The 23,513-nt window shown below is 38.7% G+C and overlaps 1 protein-coding gene across 1 annotated transcript in view; it reads left to right on the plus strand.

Annotated features, from left to right (window-relative positions):
- The window catches only part of AFTPH (aftiphilin), a 47,765-nt gene that overhangs the window by 11,544 nt on the left and 12,708 nt on the right, over nt 1-23,513 (plus strand). The window contains exons 2-7 of the mRNA XM_059828479.1: nt 545-2,348; nt 13,353-13,504; nt 14,027-14,153; nt 14,474-14,530; nt 16,794-16,916; nt 23,285-23,345. Coding sequence (XP_059684462.1) covers nt 576-2,348; nt 13,353-13,504; nt 14,027-14,153; nt 14,474-14,530; nt 16,794-16,916; nt 23,285-23,345 — 2,293 coding nt within the window. The 5' untranslated portion in view covers nt 545-575. The remainder of the gene's footprint in view (nt 1-544; nt 2,349-13,352; nt 13,505-14,026; nt 14,154-14,473; nt 14,531-16,793; nt 16,917-23,284; nt 23,346-23,513) is intronic.

The raw sequence follows: 23,513 nt of genomic DNA on the forward strand, positions 1-23,513 counted from the left end.
TGGGGAATGTTCCTTTCTCATATCTAATATGGACGTTGACCTATACACACACTTTTAAAATCATAGAATTGTTTAGGTTGGAAAAGACCTTTAAGATCATCGAGTCCAACCGTAAACCTAACCCTGCCAAGTCCACCGCTAAAGCGTGTCCCGAAGCGCCTCGTCCGCACGTCTTTTAAATACCTCCAGGGATGATGACTCCGCCACCTCCCTGGGCAGCCTGTTCCAGTGTCTGACAACCCTTTCGGTGAAGCAGTTTTTCCAAATATCCAGCCTAAACTGCCCCTGACTCAACTTGAGGCCGTTTCCTCTTGTCCTGTCATTTGTCACTTGGGAGAAGAGACCAGCAATCACCGCGCCACAACCCTCTTTCAGGTAGTTGTAGAGAGCAAGAAAGTCTCCCCTGAGCCTCCTCTTCTCCAAGCTAAACAACCCCAGCGCTCTCAACCACTTCTCATAAAGCTTGTGAAACAGTAAAAATAAAAAATACGAGATGACAAAAGCTTGCCAAATTCTAATATATGTCTTTTTTTCCCTGTTACAGAAATACATTAACTTTGAAGTGGAACTGAACAATGGAACCAGATATTATTCGAATGTACTCCTCATCCCCTCCACCACTAGACAATGGAGCTGATGATGATGATGAAGATGAATTTGGAGAATTTGGAGGATTTTCTGGTGTAAGCACTGCTGGTGTAGCTTTTGCTGATTTTGATACACCAGACTACAGTCATCCAAAGGAGGAATTTATACCCACAAATCATTTCATCCCACTTCATGATTATTCTGACAATGTAGCTAGTATTGCATCTTTTACATCTGTTAAAAATGTTAAAGATAAAGACTGCATTGCAGAGATTCCTACTCTTACTAAGGAACTTTCTGATATGTCAGCTACTAGTACCAGCAAAGAAAAATCTAAGTTGAGAACTTCAGGTACTGGTTTAGAAGATGTAAACAAAAGAGGGGAACGAAGAGACAACACTGGGAAATTGGAGGGTTTTTCTTCTCGTGTCGTTAGAACTGGTATAGTGATTGAGAGCCAGGATGAGCAAATAGATGCTTGTAATGGTGAGAAACTTCCATGTCTAGAGATTCTAACAAATGGATTTGCAGCATCAGACCCTGTAAATCCTCAGGGAACGGAAGATCTAGACAGTATCAGTGACTCAAAGGGACTGAAAACTGTTAGCACCCATAGTACGGAGAAAAATTTGAACTCAATGCCTAGCTCAGGTGAAGACTTTGCAGATTTTGCTACATTCTCAAACAAAAAACCAATCCATTTAGAGGGAACAGGACCTACAATACATGGTGTTCTTAATGAAAGAGACTCTCTGAGCATTCAGGAGAACAACAGAATAAACAGAGTAACTTGTATTGAAGAAGAGGTTTGCATTTCAGAAATTAGTTGTGAACAGGGTCCCTCAGCACTGGAAGATAATGAATTTGCAATTTCTAGTACGTCTCGAACAACTGGAAGTTCAATATGCACTACTGAAAACGGAGAACGCAGTGGGAAGAGAAGACAACGTGGCACAGAGAACGGCAAAGATTTTACTGTGCCTGATGACTCTTTGGGAACAGAGGACGTCAAGGTTGATAAGATCCAAAGCCTAAGCAGTGATCTTGCAGGAGAAAAATGGGGTGATTCTGAAGATCTTAAGAATGGTGGAAGTAGTACTGAAGTTGTAGCTTGCAGTGACACACATGACGATGATTTTGGTGATTTTGGTTCAGTCAGCAGTGCATCTCCCACCTTCGTTAATGCTCAAGAATCGATAAATGCTCTAGATTTAGAAGGAACTTCCAAACAGCCCGCACACATTGGCGAACCTAATGATGAATTTGGTGAATTCAGGGACATAAGTACTGTTTCTCAGCAGCCAGCAAGGTTGGATCAAGCTGAACTAAATCAGACTGCTGACACTTTAGAATGTGATACTACCAGTAAAACTTCAGGCTTAGACTTCCAGCGTACTACTGAGGTAGAAAATGGTGATGATAGTGAATTTGGAGACTTTGATACAGTGCCAAAACCTCAAGATGAGAGTGTTGCTTTTCAGGACTCTGACGACTTTGCGGACTTCAGTTCAGCAGGTTGTAACCAGGCTACAGACTGGAATGCTTTTGAAGATGAACAGCGAGACAGCTGTTCTTGGGCTGCCTTTGGAGATGAGCAAGCTGGTGAATCTCATCACAGAAAAGAGACGTGGCAGTCACATAGGACAGATGCATCTGCCAGGTTTGATGGTCCAGTATTACACAAGACTGACAGTTTTGCTTTACCATCTTCCCAAGGAACTACCAGTAAGCAATCTCAAGAGCCAGCACCTTCAGTTCAGGTAAGGGTGTTCTTGATTTTGTTCAGTCTTGTTCTGCTCTTGTGCATACAGCTCTGCCTGGTTCCTGCTTCTGCGTACAATAAATGTTTGGATAGTCCTTGTTTGTTTTGTGGGAGAGATTTAATTTGGTGGGTGAGACGGGCTGGTATGAAATAGTACGTTGTGTTTGCATCTTGTATCTTTTGTACTGTTACTTCCTGCAGAAAAATGAGTGGGGTATGCTGGAACTTGTATGCATTTGTTTTGACGATTATACGTGTGGGCCTTCACATAAATTGATCAAAGGAATAAGCCATCATAAACTTTTCAGAGTCTGTGATAGTTCTTCCTTTGCTTCATAGTTTACTGCCTTTGTGGGGGGGGTACTGCAGTGTTGCCTTTTCATGGAATAGTGGTGTGACTGGAAGCTGAGATTACTGGTTCTCAACATTTTTCATCACCATGCTCCATCATGTTTTCAAAATCTGATTTAAAATGATGACTCATTTGGTAAATAACTGCACTCATTTGCTTAGAGCAGAGAGCATGACAAAATATGACCTATGGAGTTCTGTCCCTGGTATTCCAGCTCCTGGGAAGTTAACCATTTAAAAGTTATTTAAAAATAAGTCTCTGTTATACATTAATTGTGGGAAACTCCACATTATAGCAACATCACAAAAATAGGACTGATGATTTCTTAAAGCTGCTGCTCTACCTAATTAGGAGTTTTGGGGAGGGTGAGGTAGATAAGTTTATTTCTTACCCCCACTCCCTAGTGTTTCTACCTTAGTTGCTAAGTATGTATTAATTCCTAATTAATTCCTTCCTAAGTCTTTTCACCAGTCATCTTTGAGATCCGTGCCTGTTTATACATAATTTTTTAATACTACTTTTAAAAAATTTGGGGCAACAATTTGAGTTTAAAATTCTCTTCAGTGGTTCTTTTTAATCATGTCATCCCGTGTGAGTAGTTCAGAGTACGCTCTGTCTTTTTGAAACGTGCAGCAACACCAACAGTAAAGGCTATTAGCGGTAATATGTGTCCAAAAGGTTTGGATCTTCTCTGGCAGTCAAAGGAAATGAGGTAAGTCCTTTCTTCCAGGACCTTGCGTAGACTTGGTGAACGCCCTGCCTCCTTCCGTTTCCTACCAGTGACAGGTGAAACGGCTTTTCAGAAGAAAATTGTGCCAGCCTGAGCTTTGCAAGCATCAGCAAATGGAATGGAGCTTTTTGGGACTTAGCTCTGATTTCTTGTCACGTTAAAAGGTGTGAGCCTCAGCTCCTGACACATCCTTCTTGCTGTTTTCTGCAATGACTAACACACCAAATCTCAAAGTGGCTTCATGAGCCAAAAAAAGCCTCACAAGTGAACCTGCAGGTGGGTTTTTATGCCTATGCAGAACCTTGCTCATCATCGCCTGTGTGGGTCCATTTCTTAGGTTGAAAGCACAAATCTTTTGTTACCTATTCTGTTGGTCATTCACCCATAAAATTGGAGAGTACTAAGGTCATTAGTGCAATTAATCTAAACTGTTCCTGTTGCTGTTTGACAGACTGTCTAGAATCTGACAAAGAAATGGGGTGGGGAGATGATTCTAGTAAATCATCCATTTTTCTAGTTAATCATGCTATTAAGGGATAGTCTGAAGGTTTCAAACATTTAATTTTATTTACAATTTTCTGTAATTTTGTGATGGAGTTTCAATGGAAAACACTTCTGAATGTAGATGTTCATAAAAGCAGAACCTTCAGAGGTTCTGTAATTTTTTTCCCCCCTTCCCTGAGTCTGCCTTAAAGATAAAAGCCAAGTTACAATGGAAGATCTTCAGTGATCTGTCATGAAGTCATACAGTAGTTTGCTTAGATTGTAAAGCAAGTTTTAAATATTTTTTTTCATTCCTTCTCTTTATACTACGGCCAATTGTGACTGTTTGGATATCAAGTGATGTTCTGCCTCCCCTGCCAGTGAGGAAGTACAACCCAAAGAATGTTTTACACAAATAAGCTGTAGAGGAAGTCGAGCTGGATATGTTTTCTCTGTTGCAATAGTTTCCTTAGCCTTGCAATGACTGTTAGTTAACTGAAAAAAAAAAAGTAGCAACTAATTCTTAAAACAATAGTTACATGTTTTCAAAATTTACTTTGTATTCTGTAAGTGCTTTAAGTTTTGGGAGGGTCTATTGAAACCGTTTTATATTAAAAAAAAAAAAAAAAAGCTTTGTTTTAATCTGAAGTAGTAAGTCTGGTTTTAATCCATTGAGCCACAGTTTAGTAAATTACAATTAGAAACATTGAGATTAGTTGAGTAAACAACGAGCAGACAGACCCAGTACTTTGAGTGCAGAATCTTAGTAAAATTAAACTCAGATTTTGATCGGCTTCCTTACTTTTGCCTAAGAGGATGTCAGTGAGGTCAAACCACAGGATGCAGTATTTTGAAGTATTTGCTGATCTTCTATTTCCCATGTATTAAAGTTGAGTTCTGGAGCTGTTTGAGGCAAAAGCAGAAACACTTCCATGCAGAGTAAAGCTAGGGAGAGGTAAGCGAACAAAGTTTTTTATTACCCTGACCAAAGAAGGACAGGGAGGAGCAGATCACTTGCACCAATGTGTTGCTGGCAGATCTAAAAAGCACTTGGTGTAGCAACTTAAAGGGAGCAGGCTGTGCAAGGGAGAAATGCTGCATGTGTTAGACACTTGATATAGATGTGAAAATCGAGACCTTGGCATAGGCTAAAGGTAGACTGGGATCATTTACGAGATGCTGTATACACTTGATCTGTAATATTGAGGCTAGGAGAGTCGCTGTAATGTGGTAGTGAAATAATTTTGAATGGTGCCTAAACAGAAGGACCTTAATGTAATTCTTTACTTTCCAGTTTTCTGCTTTTGTGTACTTAGCCAGCAGCATTACTGTTTAAATGTGGAAATGATGTATACAGCAATTTTCATCCATCCAGAGTGCAGCATGAAAGTTGTATACCAGTAGCTCAACTTCCCTTGCCAATGGTCTCTGCATGTTTTCCTTTCTGTTTCCTTAGTTCGTGTATTCTGGATGCGGAGGCAGCAGCAAAATTTTGTGCTTTCTGCATGTGGTCTTGATTGTAAGGTGTATGTCAGGCAAAATGTTTTCAAGATTGTGAATTTGGCATAATGTTTAATTAAAAATTAGGCTTTGCTTGAATTCAACTGATCAATCCAGTTTTTCTTACAATGTATAGAATGTAGAAGAAGAAAGTAAGGGGAAAAAGGTCACAAAAATGACTTTATATAGTCACATGTAGTGGCAAAAAGAGCATTATGTCTTTTCTCCTTCGCCTTTGGTCTTAGACTTTCTGAATTCTGCATATGATCTAAAACGTAGGATTTGTAAGATGCTGACCTCTTCTATTCAGTAGGGTTGCTTGGAGGGGAGAAGAAAAAGGGCGTAGTAAATGGTATTCTGTTAGAATTACTGGAAGAATTTGTAATCACTTAGGAAAAAGTTCCAGTTTCAAAGGCTGATGGACACAGATATGCAAACTGTTATTTGAACTAATATTAATACTACTATATACCTTAATCATTTAATGTCTGTCTTCAGCTGAAAAATATGTAATATTTGATTTCAGTATAGCTGCAGGTTTGTATTTGAGTTGTGTCTTTGTGTTTATTAAAACTGATGTAGGATGTAGTAGTGGGTGAATTTGTTGATCTAACAAGTTTTGAGCTAACCTGCACTGTGCCATATGCACTAATCCCCTTTATGTGATCACATAACACACTACTAAGTTATGTTTATAAGGAATATAAGGCTCATAGCACAGCTTTTTTCATGAGATAGCGTTGAACATTAGTCAGTTGAGGGGGTTACTCTGCTGTATTGTGCATTAAGAATATATATGTGACTTAGGCAGCAAAGCACAAGAGCAGTTATTACCTATGGTAATCATGTGGGTGGGTAATAGGGCTGTGCCTAGCTGCGTTCAAGGAGTATAGGCATCTCTAGAGGAGGAGGAGGTGAGTAATGCCTTGGTTGGAAGGCCAAAACTCTTACCTGATTTAGCTGAGAATTAACGAATCCTAGAAGAGGGAGGAAGGGAAACCTGAACAGTCCTCCAAGTGGGTTTTAAGATCCTCCGCTTATTAGAGAGCCTGTGCTCACAGGCTGTGCCTCTTCAGATGAATCAGACAGTGTGGGTGATGTACAGTTACTAAGCCACAAGTATGCATCAAGACGAAGAAAACCCTGGATCACTGTCACCGAGAGAGTACTTTGTCTTGGGCAATGAATGAAGTCATCCTCTTGGAAAAAAGCAATTATGCCTGTAAAGATTTCTGCCTCCCAGTTCACTAAGATAAATTAAGATAGTGTTGGCTAAATTAAGTTCAGACAGTTGGGTAACAACTTGCAGTGTAAATATATCTGTCTGGAAAGGGGTTGTTTGTTTTTTTTTTTTAAAGTCCATAGCACAGATTTTAAGTATGTGCAGCTGAATAAACGGTACTAAACAGACCGTTAAAAGTAGCCTATAATTGCTGTATTTCAGAACAGGTTGGCTAAGGAGATCTTGCAAAGTAGTTTGGGAGGGGGTTGTTTTAGCATTTCTGTTTATATATCACAGAAGAAAATTATTTTCCATTTTGTACACAAAGTTTCATCTACTATACTTCCTCTTAGAGCCTGACTGAAAAGTTAGTACACCACCACTAGATAATAACATGACTGACTGAAATGGGAAGCAAGTTTTATGTAGTTTAGATCAATAACTGTTAAACTTCACTTTGCCTGCATGGAAGATGCAAGATTTGATACATTCTTCAACTGAGGGAGAATAAATGTGCAAGCCTTTCAGCAAGAAGGGAGACAACTTCACGTTTCTGCAGTGGACTTCCCTGTGGTTTGTAGCCCTCTCATATCAAGCGGTGAAAAGACGATAGAAGTCGTCGTCTTTCTCAAGCCACAACATTTTCAGATTTGCTTTGCAGCCGAGCTCAAGATCTTCTTAGTTACTGTTCAAGAATGTTTTTTTGGGATATTTAGAACTATCACTACCTTCTTATAACTCTTCAAATTATTGTAAAAATGTTTACTCTTCTTTTGTCATCGGTGAGGATTTTTAGCTCTTGCGGCATCATACTTGATTGCATAACTACATAGCATCCTCTTGCTGGTTGTAAACCTCAGTTTAGGACCAGTGTTTCCATTATAAACTACCTGCAGGAATAAAAATGAAACAATTCACCTTTTTTACCTCTAAGAAATTTATGTCACCATCTTAAAGGTAACCGCTTTGGGGGGGGTGGGGAAGGGAGAAAAGCTGTCATATTTGGATCATGAGAAGTTAAACTACTCTTCTTTGTAAGCTTTGCTTCTCCTCTTTACTCAGGAGTTTTTCTGCCAGCAGCTCTTCCGCCGTTGCTTCTGGAAAGGTGCTCTGTTTGCTAAGCAGAGCCTGCACATCAGAGAAAGAAAGAAATTGTGGCTATGTGGAAGGCAAACTGATTCTTAGTTTAGGCATTCCATAAACCTTTCCAAAGAAAAAACTGCCCACATGTAACTAGGAACTTAGTGATTTTTATGTGCATTTAGTTAACTCTTCAGATTTGTTTCTTCACGCCTGAGCCCAAAAGATTTGAGACCCACTGAAGTTGATTACTGTGTTCCCCATGGTGAGTTGCATCCATTGAAATCAGTTTCTACGTTAATTACATGGTCATGTAGTTTACCTCTTAAAGAAAAAAAACCAGAACAATGAAACAAGAAAAAACCCCAAACCCCACATGTGGTGAAGGTACAGGAGCATATGGTGACTTAGCTCCACACAGGCAAAGGTGCTGCTGGAAAATACAGTTTGGTTTTCCAAAAACCCAGCAAGAGGAGTTTCTCATTTAACCTCTGCTTTATTTTGTTAAAATGGTCATAAGTACCTGTGTTAGGTACTCTCCAGAGCAGTGGGTTCATGATTTAAAATAAATAAAATCTGTGTGGTTAATCAGTTTCTTTTCTTGGCTTCTGGCTACTGAGCTTTGTTCTGCCGGTTTTTGAGAGCTTTCACTCGGCTTCTGAATTCTAACTAGAAGCTGATCATGTCCATATGGACTTTATTCCTTTCCTGAATTATACATTTAGCATCTTGGATCCTTCGTATGCTCATTTTTGTCTCCTTTCTTATGTTTTTCTATCAAATAAGACTTGAGTATCTAAATAATCTTAATAATTTAACTATTACAGTGGTTTTATTTATTCTTAGGTCTCCCAGGTTTGTGTTCAATAGACACAAGCAGCCCGGAGCTTGAGTGCTGCTTCCTTCACAGCCTTTTTTCCTGGCAGCAGGAAAAGGAGGGCTGGAGGTGACTTCTGCCTTTGACTCTCTCCTTTCTCAAAGCACCTCTGAAGGCAGCCAGAGCAGAGATGCTGCAGGCAGTAAGCGAGAGTGGGATGGAGGAACCAAGGGATTGCATTGAGGAATGGAGCTGTCCCCTCTGATGGAAGGTGGGGAGGAAGGAGGGACAAAGTGCCACTCCACTCTTGAGCATCCAGCATGAGGAGAAGCTCGCTGGATGAGCTTTTCTGTCTGCTCCGCAGCTCATGTGTGACTGGGACCGTGGAGAGAACCAAGAAGTCTTCTTTCCCCCCTCCCCTTTGTACACAGAGTTCCCTGAAACTTCACCCAGAGAAGTTTTATGGCAGTCATACAGTGAAAACTTCAATTTGTATTGACTATTTCTATAGTGTAGCCCAAGTACATTATGGCAAGTTTTAATATCTCCTTTTCATAGCTCTGAAGAGAGGCAGTGACCTGTCACTGTTGAGTTCATGTGGAGGTGGCTGGGGAGGATTTAGTGCGCTGGATGGGCAGCGTAGATTTGCTGTGTTGAAGGAGTTCATTGATTCTATAGCCTCGTGGTGGAGAAGAGGAGAAAAACAAATTCTGTAAAGCAAATACTTAGGCCTTTCACCTCTGAGGGCTGGATTTTGCCCCTTATTTAAACAGCGAAGGAGATAAATTCTAATCCTGTGGTTATCATTCTCACTTGAAAGTCTGTTACCTCTGTGATATTTTTGTTGTTTCAGGTGATGATTACCATGTATCTTAAGTGTTTATCAAAAACTTTTATGCTTTCCCAGAAACTATGGGGCTTTGAGTTTGTCACTGTTTGGAGAATCATGGTTAATTTTTAGAATGCAACTGTAGCCTTCTTTCACATCTTCAGTATGTCCCTTGAAGAATTACTCTCCTCAAATGGCGGTGCAGAGCACTCAGGTATCAAATATTTTTAATAACATGAAAAGTGGAGAAAAGTTCTTGTTCTCTTTTGTGCCTTTTTTCTTATTCAGGATTTTTCATCCTGAAAGACATGACAGTACTGTGTATGACAGAAGTAATATTTTCTAACAGTCCATTTTGTACAAGCAATAGATTGAGGTTTGTAGAAGATGGATGTTTCCACTAATTTCAAAATCTTGGTAGTGCCCTTTATACCTGGGAGCTGTGACCGCAGGATGTCATTACCAATTAGGAGAACAAGTTCGGCTGCTTCCTTTAGGGACATTGCCACTGCCCGGGAGATGTGGATTTGTACGCTCATCCCTGTGTCCGTTTGCACATATAGAATTAATTACTCCGGTTTGCTATGGAAACCGGTCTTCTCTATCGTATATAAATAAGGGCTAAGCATTTCTGGAAATTTAGAAGAGATGAAAGGAAGTGTAAAGGATGTTATAATTAAACTGTTCCTGAAATTTTGGCACAATTCTTAAGCTCAAATTTGAAATTGGGTGCCGACTGAGATGCTGCTTGGTTCTTAAAGACTTCTGTTAAGTCTTTCCTTACCTAAGCGAGCGTATTCTTAGTCACTAGCATGTTCTCGAATGTTGATCCTTTTCGAGAAACGTGATGCCTCGCTGTTTTCATGATCCAATGCTTTGCGTTTGCCTCTTCCTTTTCACTGGGGTTATGTATTCCTGCTGTATTACAGAAATAAAGTAAGCATCACCGGTTCATGTAAGATAAGGGCGAGTGATATATTGTAGGCAAAGTTAAGTTTTAAAACTTAAGTAGGCATGCTTTTGTATGCTGAAATGTTAGGCTAGAATCTGGAATACTATTTAGTTTTACTTCCTGAAAATGTAAATTAGTGTCTTAGTTCTGATCAACAAACACAAAACAGCCCACAAGTAATGTGACAAGTATTGCAACTTACTGTATGGCCAAAACGATTGGGCATTAAGAGGTGATTAAAAGGAAAATTATATACTGTAGAACGTGACTCATTATGGTCAGAATATACCAGTGAGGTAATGAAGATTAAAAGAAAAAAAAGCGTGTGAGTCAGGTATGCTGTGTAATTCAGATCCTTTGATAGCACAATAATTATGGCTTTTTGACATTATGCATTGCAAATGACTGAACCTGATGGCTGTCCCTGTCAGGCATTTCTTTCACAGGTAGCAAAACTGAAGAGCTGATGTTCTAAGCGAGTTCATTTTCCTGCTTTTTGCAGTTAGCGGCTAAATAGGGAGAATAGATTGGACAGGCTTGGTTCCCAGTTCCCGACTCCTCATCCTGGCTCCAAGACAGAATCAAGATACTCTGATAACGTGGTGTTTGCCTCTGTGTTATGTTTCCTGTACTATGTTTGCTGATGGACATGGTTGGTGGTTTGCTTAATTGAGACAAGAGACGAGGCAAATTTTCAGATAAAAATTCAAATGAGAAATGTTGTAGATAACTATTATAATTGTGAAGCAGATATTCTGGTGCATAAAGGTTTGTCACAACTGTATCGGTTGGTCTAATTAAAATATGTAACTTCCACCTACCAGCCTTGCTTCTCTGAGCCTTAAATCATTTCAGTTGTAACAAAAAAAACTCTGACTGAGGTTTATGTTTGTAAATTCAGCATTGCTGCTGGAATATGCCGCATCTCCACAGGAGGGCTCTGCTGGCATAGCTATGCTAGCACAGGCTGTGGGATGCTCGTGGGATTTTTGCCTACTCGGTTTCTTTTCCATTTCCCCAGTAGAAAAGCAGGTGCTGGAGCTGCTGGATGCTGCCCTGTGTGCGGTGCAGCAGAGCATTGGAAAGGTGGCTCTTGAGGAACTCCAAGCTAGAAAGATAGAAGTGCTGCTCTTGAGCCAGGCTTGTGTCTCTTTCCCCTAGCAAGAAGAGAGATTCAGGTGTTTCTGGTAAAAGAGTACGTTAAAAAAGGCTTTAAATTCATTTTTATGAGCATACCTTGCAATTGGTACTTCTTAATGAGCTTGACCGTTACCTATTTTTAATGGGTTGAACTGGGGGGGAAAAAATATGTTCCATGTCAGTGGTACATCTGATGTCTGAGACGGTTCATAGAGCTATAATAAAGTTGAAATTCTCTGTCTATATGGAAATAAAACAGAGGGAAGAGAGAGGAAATGTAAGGGAAGAACTTAAAAAGAAGAAGGCATACTATGCTTGTACAACAAAAAAAAAAGAGGGGGGATTTTTTTTGTTTTGTGGGTGCGGGAGGTTGCTTGAGGGTTTTTTGTTTTTAACATTAAATCCATCTGCCAAGGCCCAATGCATGCTCTGGAATTAAAATGCCTGGAAACCGTTAGTACCAATATGTGCAATTTATATTGCTGAGACCTTATCCTACCCAACAGCAGTGATCATGGCACTGGTGGAGAGCAAAGCAGGAGACATTTGCTGTGTTGTGAAACTTCAGAACCCTTTCTGCCTTCCTAAGATGCTGAGGTTTCCTTTCTCCCAAGGGACACTGAAGTAATGGCAACATCAAGACACACTTGCAACTACGTTGACAAGCAGGAAATCCTGCCTAGTCTCTCAAAACTGTGAAATACATATCTGTACCCCTCCCCAAAAACTTCTGAGAATTTGTATTTACATACTCTTGGTGTGAGTTTATAATGTAAGGCAGCAGAAAGAAGGTCAGGCGAGAGTAACAGTGATAAAGTTGTGGCTATGCAAGCCATGCTGCTATCTAGCTGGCTTCTTAGTCAGCTAAAATAAGTTAGTGGGGTTCTTGTTGTTGTTTTTTAAGTTATTTAGTTGGGATAGAAACACTACCAAGGATGGCTTTTAACCCCTGAAGGATCACAGCGTTCAGCATCAACTGTCTGAATCATGAATGGGAAGAAAGGGAAATTGCTTGGAGGAAGGTGATTCTTCTATTTAAATAAGCAGTCTCTAATGTGTAAAAATAGACAAATAGGTTTTTGGCAAGAAATTAAGGCATTAAGTAATTCTTTTTCTTTGGTTTTTTTGGTCTGGAGAAGTACAAAACAGATCTTGCAAATACTTTCTGACAAAAAATATGTTTAAATGCCTTAATCTTGGCTCTTCTGGATTACACCTGACTATCACATGAACTGTAGCAAATGAAGTTGGGGATTATAGTTTTCCTCCGTCTGTGTCACTGATACTAACAGTTTTTTAGGAAGTGTGCAGTCTTTGGACTATAAATAGTTTTTCCTTACCATTTTCGAAGTTGTTATTGCACCATGAGCATATTGCACACCAGGCTAAGTTTTGTGAGACCTTTAATTGCATACATCTTATAAGAAGTGAAGCTGTCTTCTGAATCGACGTTATGTCTCAAGTTTGGATCAAAGTGCGTCGTCATTAAGTGGAATGATATTGTTCAATACTAAGCTTGCTGAAAAAAATGTGTTCAGTAAAACCCTTAGGATGTGTGGATTTGGAGACTTTAACACATCCTAAGTAAATATAGCGTAATACTTGTAGCACATATTTTCTGCTAATTTATAACAAAGAGCGACTCTGGTAAGAAGTGTTCTGGACTCTTTAAGAACTCGCTTTGCAGAGGGCAAGATCCTTACTGTTTCTCGGTAGCTAGCAGCCTGTATTTGGTGCTTATAAAAAGTCTTGTGAGCCTCTGATGGTTAAATATTTTGTGGTAAGTGAAACTTTATATCAGCTATGTATTGTTTTCCATCTTAATTTATTTTCATAATTTTGGACTCCTTTAAAGCAGTTAACAAAACTTGACATAAATATTTTCTCTCTGATATAGACAACATTGCTAAGTCGTCTGGAAAGAATATTTGAAGTCTGTTTTCCTTCCATGCCTGTTCTTGAAATTGAAGAAGAAATAAGTTCCTTAAATCATTTATTGGAAGCAGGTGAAAAGCAGATGACAACTGAGGACACCTTAGCAAATACTGGGTAAGAAGCCACAGTGCAACCAACTTCAAAATGAAGTAGAAACGTGTCATCTTTGGGAGCTTAAAATATATAGCAGTAATTCCAAATGAGTTGTTGGCTTCAAGCATTTTGAAAAACTATGGAGCAAAAATCAGTTGTCTAGCAGAATGCTTGTTTTCACTGACTACATATACCAGGAGTATTTCACTTAGCAGCATATCATCATCTTTTAAGTGATGTCTCTGAGTTAATCAGAATATGTCTTATTAGCTACACTTGATATAAATTGCTGTATTTATTCATGTGATGATGAAGCCTAAGTAGGCCTTGTCCTGTCTGCTGTGGACATCGTTTTCCAATAATAAGTCTGAACTATAATTGTTCTGAGAACACTGTGCAGTTTTAGTTCCCCTGGGTGTTGTGCTTGGGCGTAAGTTTAATTGGGACGTATAATAAGTCATTTCCATTGAAAACTAGAATAAATATTCAAGGCTGCTAAGCTGTTATTCCTGTTGATAACTTGATTTATGATGGGTTTTGTAGGGAACTGATGGACGTGTGGACAGAGCTGCAGGATATCCATGATGCATATGGACTGAGATACCAGTGGGGTGGCTCCCACAGCAACAAAAAGCTTTTGTGCTCCTTGGGAATCGACACAAGAAATATTGTGAGTCTGTCAATAAAACTTGTTTTCTAAATAACGGAGCTGCTTTAAATGTAGAATCAGGTGGAAGTCATTTTGTATGAATGTTTGTCTCTTAATTGCGTAGCTGCACTGAATGTGGCTTGTCATGTCAGGCCATTTGACAGCTTTTTATAAACCCTGTTACTATTAAAAGTTGCATTAGTTTTTAACCATTGTGTTATATTTAACATAGTATTTACTCTCTGATATTAATCTTACACAAGTTATATAACATTGAAAAAAATATTACCGTCACTGACACAGAAACTCTTAAGTAAATTTTGTTGTTGTTGTTTTATCAGCTCTTCACAGGCAACAAGAAACAGCCTGTTATAGTACCCATGTATGCAGCAGGACTGGTAAGCTTCTTTTAGTGTTATTTTGTGTTGTAGTTCCAACACCATTATATAATGAAATATATTAAATTACATTAAGCACCAAGTGTGCTGAAAGCTGTTTTTTTAAGTATGGTTATGGCTTAGGCATCAGCAGAAATGCTAGAAAAGAATCATCGAATACACAATTTTCATTACGTGTGCAAGCAGATACTTTATTTTAAATGAAAAAAGTATTGATTTACTCATTTCATAAAGCAAGCTGTTTATCTAATGAGGTGGGCTAGCTAGTCTAAGCTCAGTTTGTGGCATTTTCTGAAAAAGAAAAAATTGATTGAAGTAATGTATTGATGCATATGCAGCAATAAAAAGTTCTTCTTGTTAAATTTTAACTATTAAATGTAAGGTATAGATGTAAAAATGTCACCTAAAACATGACACGAGAAACCAGATCGTTAAATAGTTTTCAAAAATGACAAAGGAAGAACTGCTAGATAGTTACAATATAACATGATATGTGTGTAGGAAGTTTTCTCAGCTCTCTCGAGCGTTCCTGTTGGTGCAACTGTTTCTCTGACCGACTGTTTATTAATTACTTGATTGCATCTCAATATCCCTAGGTCAAGAGAGATGCATGGTAATGCTTTGCAGTTTTATTGGCATATTAATAAAGGACCCACATATATGTATATTAGGCTCTTTATGCATACAAAAAGCATTGTATAGCCAGTATTGTTGTGTTGCCCCAAGTGCTAGATGAAAATAGCAAGCATAATTTAGATTTCCGTAGATTGAAGGAAACTCAAGTAACCTAGTGCAGTAAGATCAACTGTTTTCACTTAAGCTGATATTCTGTAATTCCAGTTTGGCACTTCAGACTCTGTGCAATGTCTGTAGTAGTAAAAACATTCAGAAGATAAGATTTGCCATTTTTGCTAGTCTGAGCAGAATAAACATGTTCCTTTTTTCTGGAAACCTTTGTATATATATGCGTACAAACACACATACACTTTTATATGGTCATTCACAAAAGGAATATAAAAGGATTACAGTTTTCTTTGGTATATATTAAGCCAATTTAATCTGTAGGTTAATTTTGTAGAGTGACTTCTACAGTCAGTTTCTATAGCCGTTGTTTTCTGATGCATCAAGGTCAGCCTGTGCACTTCTCTGGATGTAAGCGTGGTATTCTGATACAGAGAGATAAAACATCTCATAGCAATTGCTGTTTTCTTCCTGTAACATATTTGTGAGCAAGTCTGTGTTTGTACGCAACACGTGCAGTTATTTTTGCAACAGATTGTTGTTGCTGATTAATTATCTCCTAAATTTTTTATATACTTGTGCACACAATAAGCTGGATAGAGATGATGGTAGGAGTAAAGTGGCTTGCTGCTTTCTGTTGCCACACTGCTTCATGTCTTTCTGCTCTGTCCAAAAGAGTTGATTTAACTGGTGGTTAAATTCTAAAGCTTCCCTAACATGGTGTAGAAACATTTGTGGGACAGCAGATCTTGGTGGCTGACTTCCCCAAATTATTTAAAATACGCTAGTTGCAAATCCAGTGGTTTTATCTGGGGGTTTCTCTTCTCATACCTCATTGTTCTGAGGTGGTTTGCATGTCTCAGTGCAAACTTTGGTCTTTCTGTAGATGTCTTTCTCACCCTCAGTTTTATTCGGGAACACCAGAGATTTCAGACATTTTTCATAGTACTGTTTAGCTTTGAACAGTTTGTTTAAAATTAAAAATGTGGTTTTAATTATTTTCGTAATGCTTTTTAATGTGTTTATTTCCACATCAGTAATTATTGTTCTTGGTATCATTCTGCAAACTGATAATTTGACTTATTTCTTCCGAATTACTTAATTGTTGAAATGGAATGAATGCACTTGTACCTTTCTGATGGGCCGTTCGATATTTCTGGAATAGTCTACATACAGTTGGGAGGAGAAGATGTCACCTTGTCAAGTAACTGTTTCCTCCAGCTTAAATTACGTTACTGAAAGTTGAAAGCAAGCTCCAGCTAACCACTTGGGTTTCTGTTATTGGCTCTAAAATGTTTCTTAGGCCTAAGGAACCAGGATGATTCTCTCCCCTGCCCCATCTCCTTCTGCCCCTCTCACTGAAAGCGTTCTGGAGATGTATGGTTACCCTCAAGCCCCTAGTTGAGGGTAGTACCACCTAGTAGTGTGTTTTCTATTTTTTTGCATCTGGAGTTCTTGGGATATATAAGTGTGGGTGTCTGTATGCGCATGTGACTTCTAATTTATTTCTTTATTTATTTAGGGTATGTTAGAGCCTACCAAGGAACCTTTGAAACCAATATCTGCAGCAGAAAAAATAGCTTCAATAGGACAGACGCCTCCTGTATCACCAGAGATGAACACGTGTACATCTGATCAGTTCCAGGTAAAAAACAGAGAAAGAAGGGGGAGGAGAGGAAAAGAAAGAATGAGGGGAACAATGGGATGCCTTGCCTCTTCCTTCATATTTAAAATAACTAGATGGTGTGTTCAAAGAGACCTGTATGTAAAGGGCAGGTGTTCCTTGTGTCAGATTGAAGTCATGCTCTTGGATCTATTTTTCATGTGTGACTGGACGGGAGTCCCTATGATAAGACTGTAGCGGTTGGTGGCCAGCATTTAAGAGTCCTGATGATATCTGCTGTTATACAGCAATTTGTATTAAAAGGCAGCGGACAGTTACTTCCACAAATTTTAGATGTAACTTTACAGTTGTCCTTCCTCTGGCTAACGTTTTTCATCTTTGCTTTTTCTGAAGCTTATTGGAGGAGTCTGATACAAAATGAGCTCGGAGTTTAGGAGTGAGCTTTTGAATTCCATTAATTCTGTGTTGTTGTTGTTGTTGTTTTGATATTATGATATTAGAAGACCACTTTAATGCCATGCATGTTCCAAAGTGTGTGGCTGGCAACTAGCTATTGGGATGTGCAGAGACATTTCCATTTTCAGTGTCACTACACTGGTACTCGACACACATTCAGAGAGTCAGCTGTGTCTCTCCTTAGCGCAGGTCTTGTATAACCTGCCCAGCATCTTTAGTTACCTGCTATGCTTGTGACTTCTGATTGTGCTACACCTAACCTTAACATGGAGTACTTCTGAGTATAGTGATTTCCTTGCGCTCTTTGCTCTGCCATAGTGCAGAGCTCTAACTGTGACATGCTTGTACAAGAGCAGAAATTTTTTTTTCATTGTGCAATATCAGTATGTCAATGAGCTCAGAACTGAGGTTCTTTTATATAGTAATATACATGTTTGGCCATGCTTCCTATGCTGCTTCTTACAAATACTATAGTGGAACTGAGCAGCTAAACTGGTATTTGAAAAGGTAACAATAATGATCACTGCAACCAGTCTGAGCTGAAGAAATCACTTGTGTGATTTCTAAATATGAACAAAGTAGGAAAATTTCACTGGCTTTCTGCAGCATTCAAAGTTCCCTTTTTTACAGAGGGGAAAACATAAATTAAACCATACACTAAACATAGTGTAGAGAGCTGCAAGAGCCTGAAGTAGCAGCATCTCTGACATGTGCCATTTTCTCAGTTGCTTGGCAGTCATAGTGCTGAAAATAAGAACCGCTACTTATCAAAGTCTCTGGTTTTTTTCTCTAATTATGAATTTGTAGTTTCGGGTACTCCTGCAGCAAATTTTCCATTACTTGTCACAGTTTGATAATCCTGTCTCATAGCTTGTTCTGACAAGGCCATCTCAGTTCAATAGTTGTGGTCCATAAGTACATCCAAGAAGCTTCTACGCTATCTGTCTGCACTGCTTGCTGGCCTTAGGTTATTTTTTCCAAAAGACAAATACTAAAATAAGCTTTTGGGGAAGAGCTAAGTTAGAGCTCTAACCATTAAGAATGCGAAGAAGCCACAGTTTAGTGACATTCAGAAAGTTTCAGGGCATGAAGGATCAATTCTCTACCTCAGAGACCTTGTTTCTTTCTTGGCCTCATCTTCTGTTAATGTTTGGTGGCTTCTGTTTGCTTTTGGGAAAAATCCAGCTTCACATTGTGCAGACTGCCTCGTAGGAATATTCCAGATTGTAGTGGTATTAAGATGATGTGTCCAAACTTTGGTAAACATTTCATTAGGAACGGTGCTATAAACATTGATAAATATGCAATAGAGATATTATAGGCAATTTTAGTGGACCCTGAAACTTCTTATTCTAAACACAGGTAATTTAGGTACAACAACTTAGGTATCTTTAAGCTTAACTAAGTAATTACACATTAACTGGATAAAACTTCTAAATTCCTTCGTTTTCAGATGGCAATGATGATTGGTCATTCTTATATTCAGAAACTTCAGCATATTGGCTTTCTTGTTGAAAAGAGATGCTCTGGTTAATAAATTCCTATGCTTTCCTTAAGGAAAGGAGAAGAGTTCTCCTTTCTTGAAAGCCTGGCATTTATGGGACTTATAGATCAGTGTCTGTGCGTGTGCACGTATGACTTCCTGCTGAGGGAATAAGATTTTAGGAGAAAGACTGTGATGATGCAAAAGTAGGAGCGGAAAGAATATTTGTGAAAACACAGACATGCCTGCTTAGTTTTTTGGTTGTAGGCGAACGGAGGAAAGCATGCAGAGATGTAAAATAGAGAGCATTAGAAATCAAAAGAATGAGGAAAAAAGCAGCAAATGAGCTGCAGTAAGTTTCCCTAGTTATTATATAAACCCTCTATCTTCTGGCCTCCTTCCCTGCAGAGGATCTCACTGGGTTGGTTAGGTTGTGGAAATACAGTGGACAGTTTTCCATCTGAGCAGTTTAAGCTGTAAGGACAAGGTTTTCCAAATGATGATTTCTCCCCAAGCAATTTAAGTTACTGACTGATCTATCACATTAGTTTATTGTATAAAGATGACTTTTTTGTAGGCTTGTTCTGTTTTATATTTGAAGGTGGCGTCTAAATTCTTCTTTGATCTGTTGTTTATCTTGACAATTGGGGGGGTTTATTTCTCTGTTCCTCTGTGCTCATAACTGTAAGGCAGTAAACAGAATATGAAATAACCCCCTGATTCCTGTTGCCTTAAGCATGGTGTCTCAAAGGCTTTGCAGGTCTGAAGTAAAAGGCTCAATCAAGGCACATCAGGTGTAAGACAGAGTGGCTGCTCAAATAGGCAAGCTTTGACTGTGAAACCTGAGATAGGTACCCTTCTCTTCTGTCTTACAGCATCTGCTGTAGTGGGTTTCTACACCATGGCCAAGTCTTCAGGCAGTGCAATTAAAGTATATTCCAGTGCTTATTAAAAAGGTTGCTGTCTGGAATTAACATTGACTGTTTTCTCTCGATTTGATACTGTTCTCTGGCTACCATAGTTCTAAAGTTTATTTACCTTCTTCTCTTTGGCTTTTTTGCAGAAAGTTCTCCGGATATTTCTGCTCTTTTGGTATTGCTTCAGAGCATCCTCTTCTCTCTATTTGGGCCTATGTTTCTTTGGTAGAACCTAGTGGTAGCTTTGTCCCAACATACAGGGTAACTTTGGGATTTCTTACCTGCCTAGTTTTGCTTAGTAAGTTTTACATTGGAGTAGAAATCTGCAGTGACCCAGACCTTTCTAGAAGAAAATTACCATTAATTCTTTTCTGCGGGTGCCTATTACAGCACATCTGCATGCATGTAAGCTACTGAATTAGAGATCAGGTTATAATAGAAATATGTATCTCACACTTGCTGGCTATTAGGGACTGAACCTTAATTAAACCCCATGGGGTGACAGTCTTTAAAAACACTTTTAATTACATAAGGGACCATCAGGACTTCTAACAATGACAGATGCAAATTGCCATATTATTGGCCACCAGCCAAAGGCTCCATCATGGAACTGCTCTCCAGTTACACACATGAGAAAGATCCAAGAATATATTTTGCGTAGTAGCTTTGTTGACAGAGTAAGAGAGAAAGATTTGCAGGTAAGAGATATTGCAGAACTTGCTATTCTGTTAGATGTGACAGTCGCTTAAAGGTGATGTCTGAGAATAATAATTTTCAGAACTGTTGTAATCTTGCCAATGAATACACACAATGAAATGTATTAATTACTTCTGTGTAAACCTTTTTCTGAAATGTTTATGATGCACATTTGTGGGATCTATCTAAATATTGATACTATATTTGTATTACAAGCCCTTCTATTTTTTTTCCCCCAGCTTTAAGACAGCAAAATACTTCCTTTTTTTTTTTCCTTTGTTTAATTTTCTTTGGGTAATTATTAGCACAAACATTTACATTTTACTCCTTTGGATTATAAAAGCTCTTACATAATGCCATTCTAAAATTACTGTGTGAAAACATCTCTCTCTTTTATCAAAGTGAAATACGATGCAGTAAAACCAGCAGGCATTTTAGTTTCCTCTTTCTCACTTCCTTAACATTCAGAGTAGTACTCTGACAGCTGAGTATACTTTTTCATTTCTGTACCACGTCCTGTAATCTAAGAAGGAGGGAGGAGTGAGAGCAGTTTGCCCTGATTCTCAATATCCTTTTAGACTGGGCGCTTTTCCTTAAAGCGTGTTATTAAAATACTGATTGTAAACGCAGTAGTCTAGCGACCTTGCAATCTCCAAAAGACAAAACATTATATTCCCGTTTGCAGGGCATGTTCCCATTGTCTGAGATTCCAATGCTATGTTCAGGTGTCCCAGTATAGTTAGTTTTTCTTAGAGCCAACGGCAACTAGAAACAGAAAACTTTTTTCCTTTCTGTTTAATTGGCTTTTCCCTCTGCCCTCTCCTTTCACTTTGTTTGCTGTTGTATAGAGCAGAGCTTGCCAGAACCCTGTGCAGATGGGGTCTGCTTTACTTGCCACCCCCCTCTTTTGCAAGCGGTTGCAGTCAGCGGAATGGCCTCATCCTGCAGAGCAGACTAATATACTTGGTATACTCGTACTGATTTAGAGTCAGATGCCTTTTTTTTCCCCCCATTTTAGGAAGAATTCATCACATCTTTTGTCCTCTCCTTGGCAAATTTAAGAATCAAGTCATCGTTAAAGGGAAAAGCTTAGCCAGCCATTGCTACCACCTTTTCCATGCAATTCTGTCACACTCATCAGACCTGACTCAGTCTTTTGACACAAAATGTAGTGGGTGTTTTCCTCAGTAAGTGAGAGCTGGTAGGAAGCTGCTTTGTTTCAATTTGAGTTAATTTTCCTCAGGGCAGAAAGCTACTAAATCATCATACTCGCCTCGTTTGGTTTTTTTTTTTTACAAACCCCCCTTAATGTTAATATATTTCAGATGTGACAAACTTTTAAACAAGCTACTGATGATAATGATCATTACTTCATCAGGTGTAGCTTCCACACTGCTAACGTCTTTCTGTGCACATCATTTCAATGCCAGTAATTTCATTACCAAAGCAAAGTAAAAAGTGTAGCATCAGCTCCTTAAGCTCCATGGAGCGAATATTGTTCTAGTTGTGCTCAGTACTGGAAATATTTCCAAGTCATTAGGTAGGAAAGATTTTTCTAAGCAAGGCATCTACTATAAGTAAATACAGAAATCTCAGCTCCCTTCATTTTTCTTTCTGCAAACATCTATCACCTAGCAAAAGCCTCTTACAGTTAGCTTAATTGTACAAAGCTAGCTCAGGTTGTTACAGTCTTGATTCGTGAATCTGCAAGTTTTTTCAGTGTTGCATAGTTGAAAGTTTTAAAAGTAACAAAAAGCCTGACTTTCTACAAAAGCAAAGAGAAGGTATGTCTCAGCCGCTGGAAGCTTGACAACTAGTGATGCATTTTGAATAATGCTGCAGAGAACTTCCATTGCTTTTCTTCCATAAGTGTGATTCTTCTGTTAGAAGTTGAAGGCACATCCTTTCCCAGTACTTCTTGACGGTTAACTTCGCTGGGGAGAGAGCAGGAATATAATGCAACAGGAGTAGAAAGATCAACTTATTTCAGACATTTCTGATACTGTCCCATCAGTTTGTGTCCTGAGAATACAGGAGGACAGCACTTGCAAGTTACACCGCTCTTGAACACACTTCCCCTGTAAAGCATGGTCCCTGCTGCTTGCTTGATTTACCTGTGTGCGTGCAAAAGACTTAACAAGAGGAGATGAAAAGGCAAGGATGGGCTCCCAGAAGGAGTCAACGTTTCCATGCCCCTCTTGTTCAAGCATTATTACCAATGGTTTGTTTATATATTGGAATGAGTTAATCATTAAAGGATAATAAATCACAGGATTTTTTTTTTTTAAAGGGGGTGGAGTGGGGAGGGTGTTGATAATTTGTCCCTCGCGTGTAGGGATTATGCCTCTTAAAAGCAAAAGAAACCAAAAGGCTCATGGGCTATTTGATGGTAAATAACTGATTTTACATATAATCAGGACAAAACAGGGACGTACAGACAGCTTTCACTAATAACCCTATTCTAAATTTTTGTGTATACATAACTTTTTATGCAAAATGCCGCATCTTCCATGAAAGTAATAGTAGTTTAACTTTCAACTATGCCTTAAGATCTTTTTATCCAATTCATATGTTTTAGTTAATTTGAAAATCCTGTTTGAGATAGAAGTTACTTAATCTGTACTGTTCAGAATTTAATGAGACTTCCTGTGGTAGAACAAATCTACTTCGAATCTTTAGTGCATATTATGAAAATACACGCCTCCCGAAAGTTGGGGCTTGCTCATTTAGTTGTCTTTTTAGTTATTTAGATGCTAAAGAATCTGTTGTTTGAACTGCTTTGCATTGTTGTAACCTGAACTGACTATAAAATCTGATTTCTGACTTTTCAACTCTAGGAATCTCTACCACCTGTCCAGTTTGACTGGAGTAGCAGTGGCCTTACTAACCCTTTAGATGGTACGTCTCTCCGTAGAGCCTCTAGCACCAGAGCTAGAGATAAGAAAGCTACAAAGCTCAGACAAACATCTATCTGCTGATTATGTTTTTTTAAATATACACACACACATATATATATAAATATTTATTTCTTACTCCTAACTTTGGAAATTCAGGCTTTCTTTCTGA

This window comes from Gavia stellata, chromosome 23, assembly GCF_030936135.1.
Source record: "Gavia stellata isolate bGavSte3 chromosome 23, bGavSte3.hap2, whole genome shotgun sequence".
In the NCBI taxonomy this organism is placed as follows: Eukaryota; Metazoa; Chordata; class Aves; order Gaviiformes; family Gaviidae; genus Gavia; species Gavia stellata.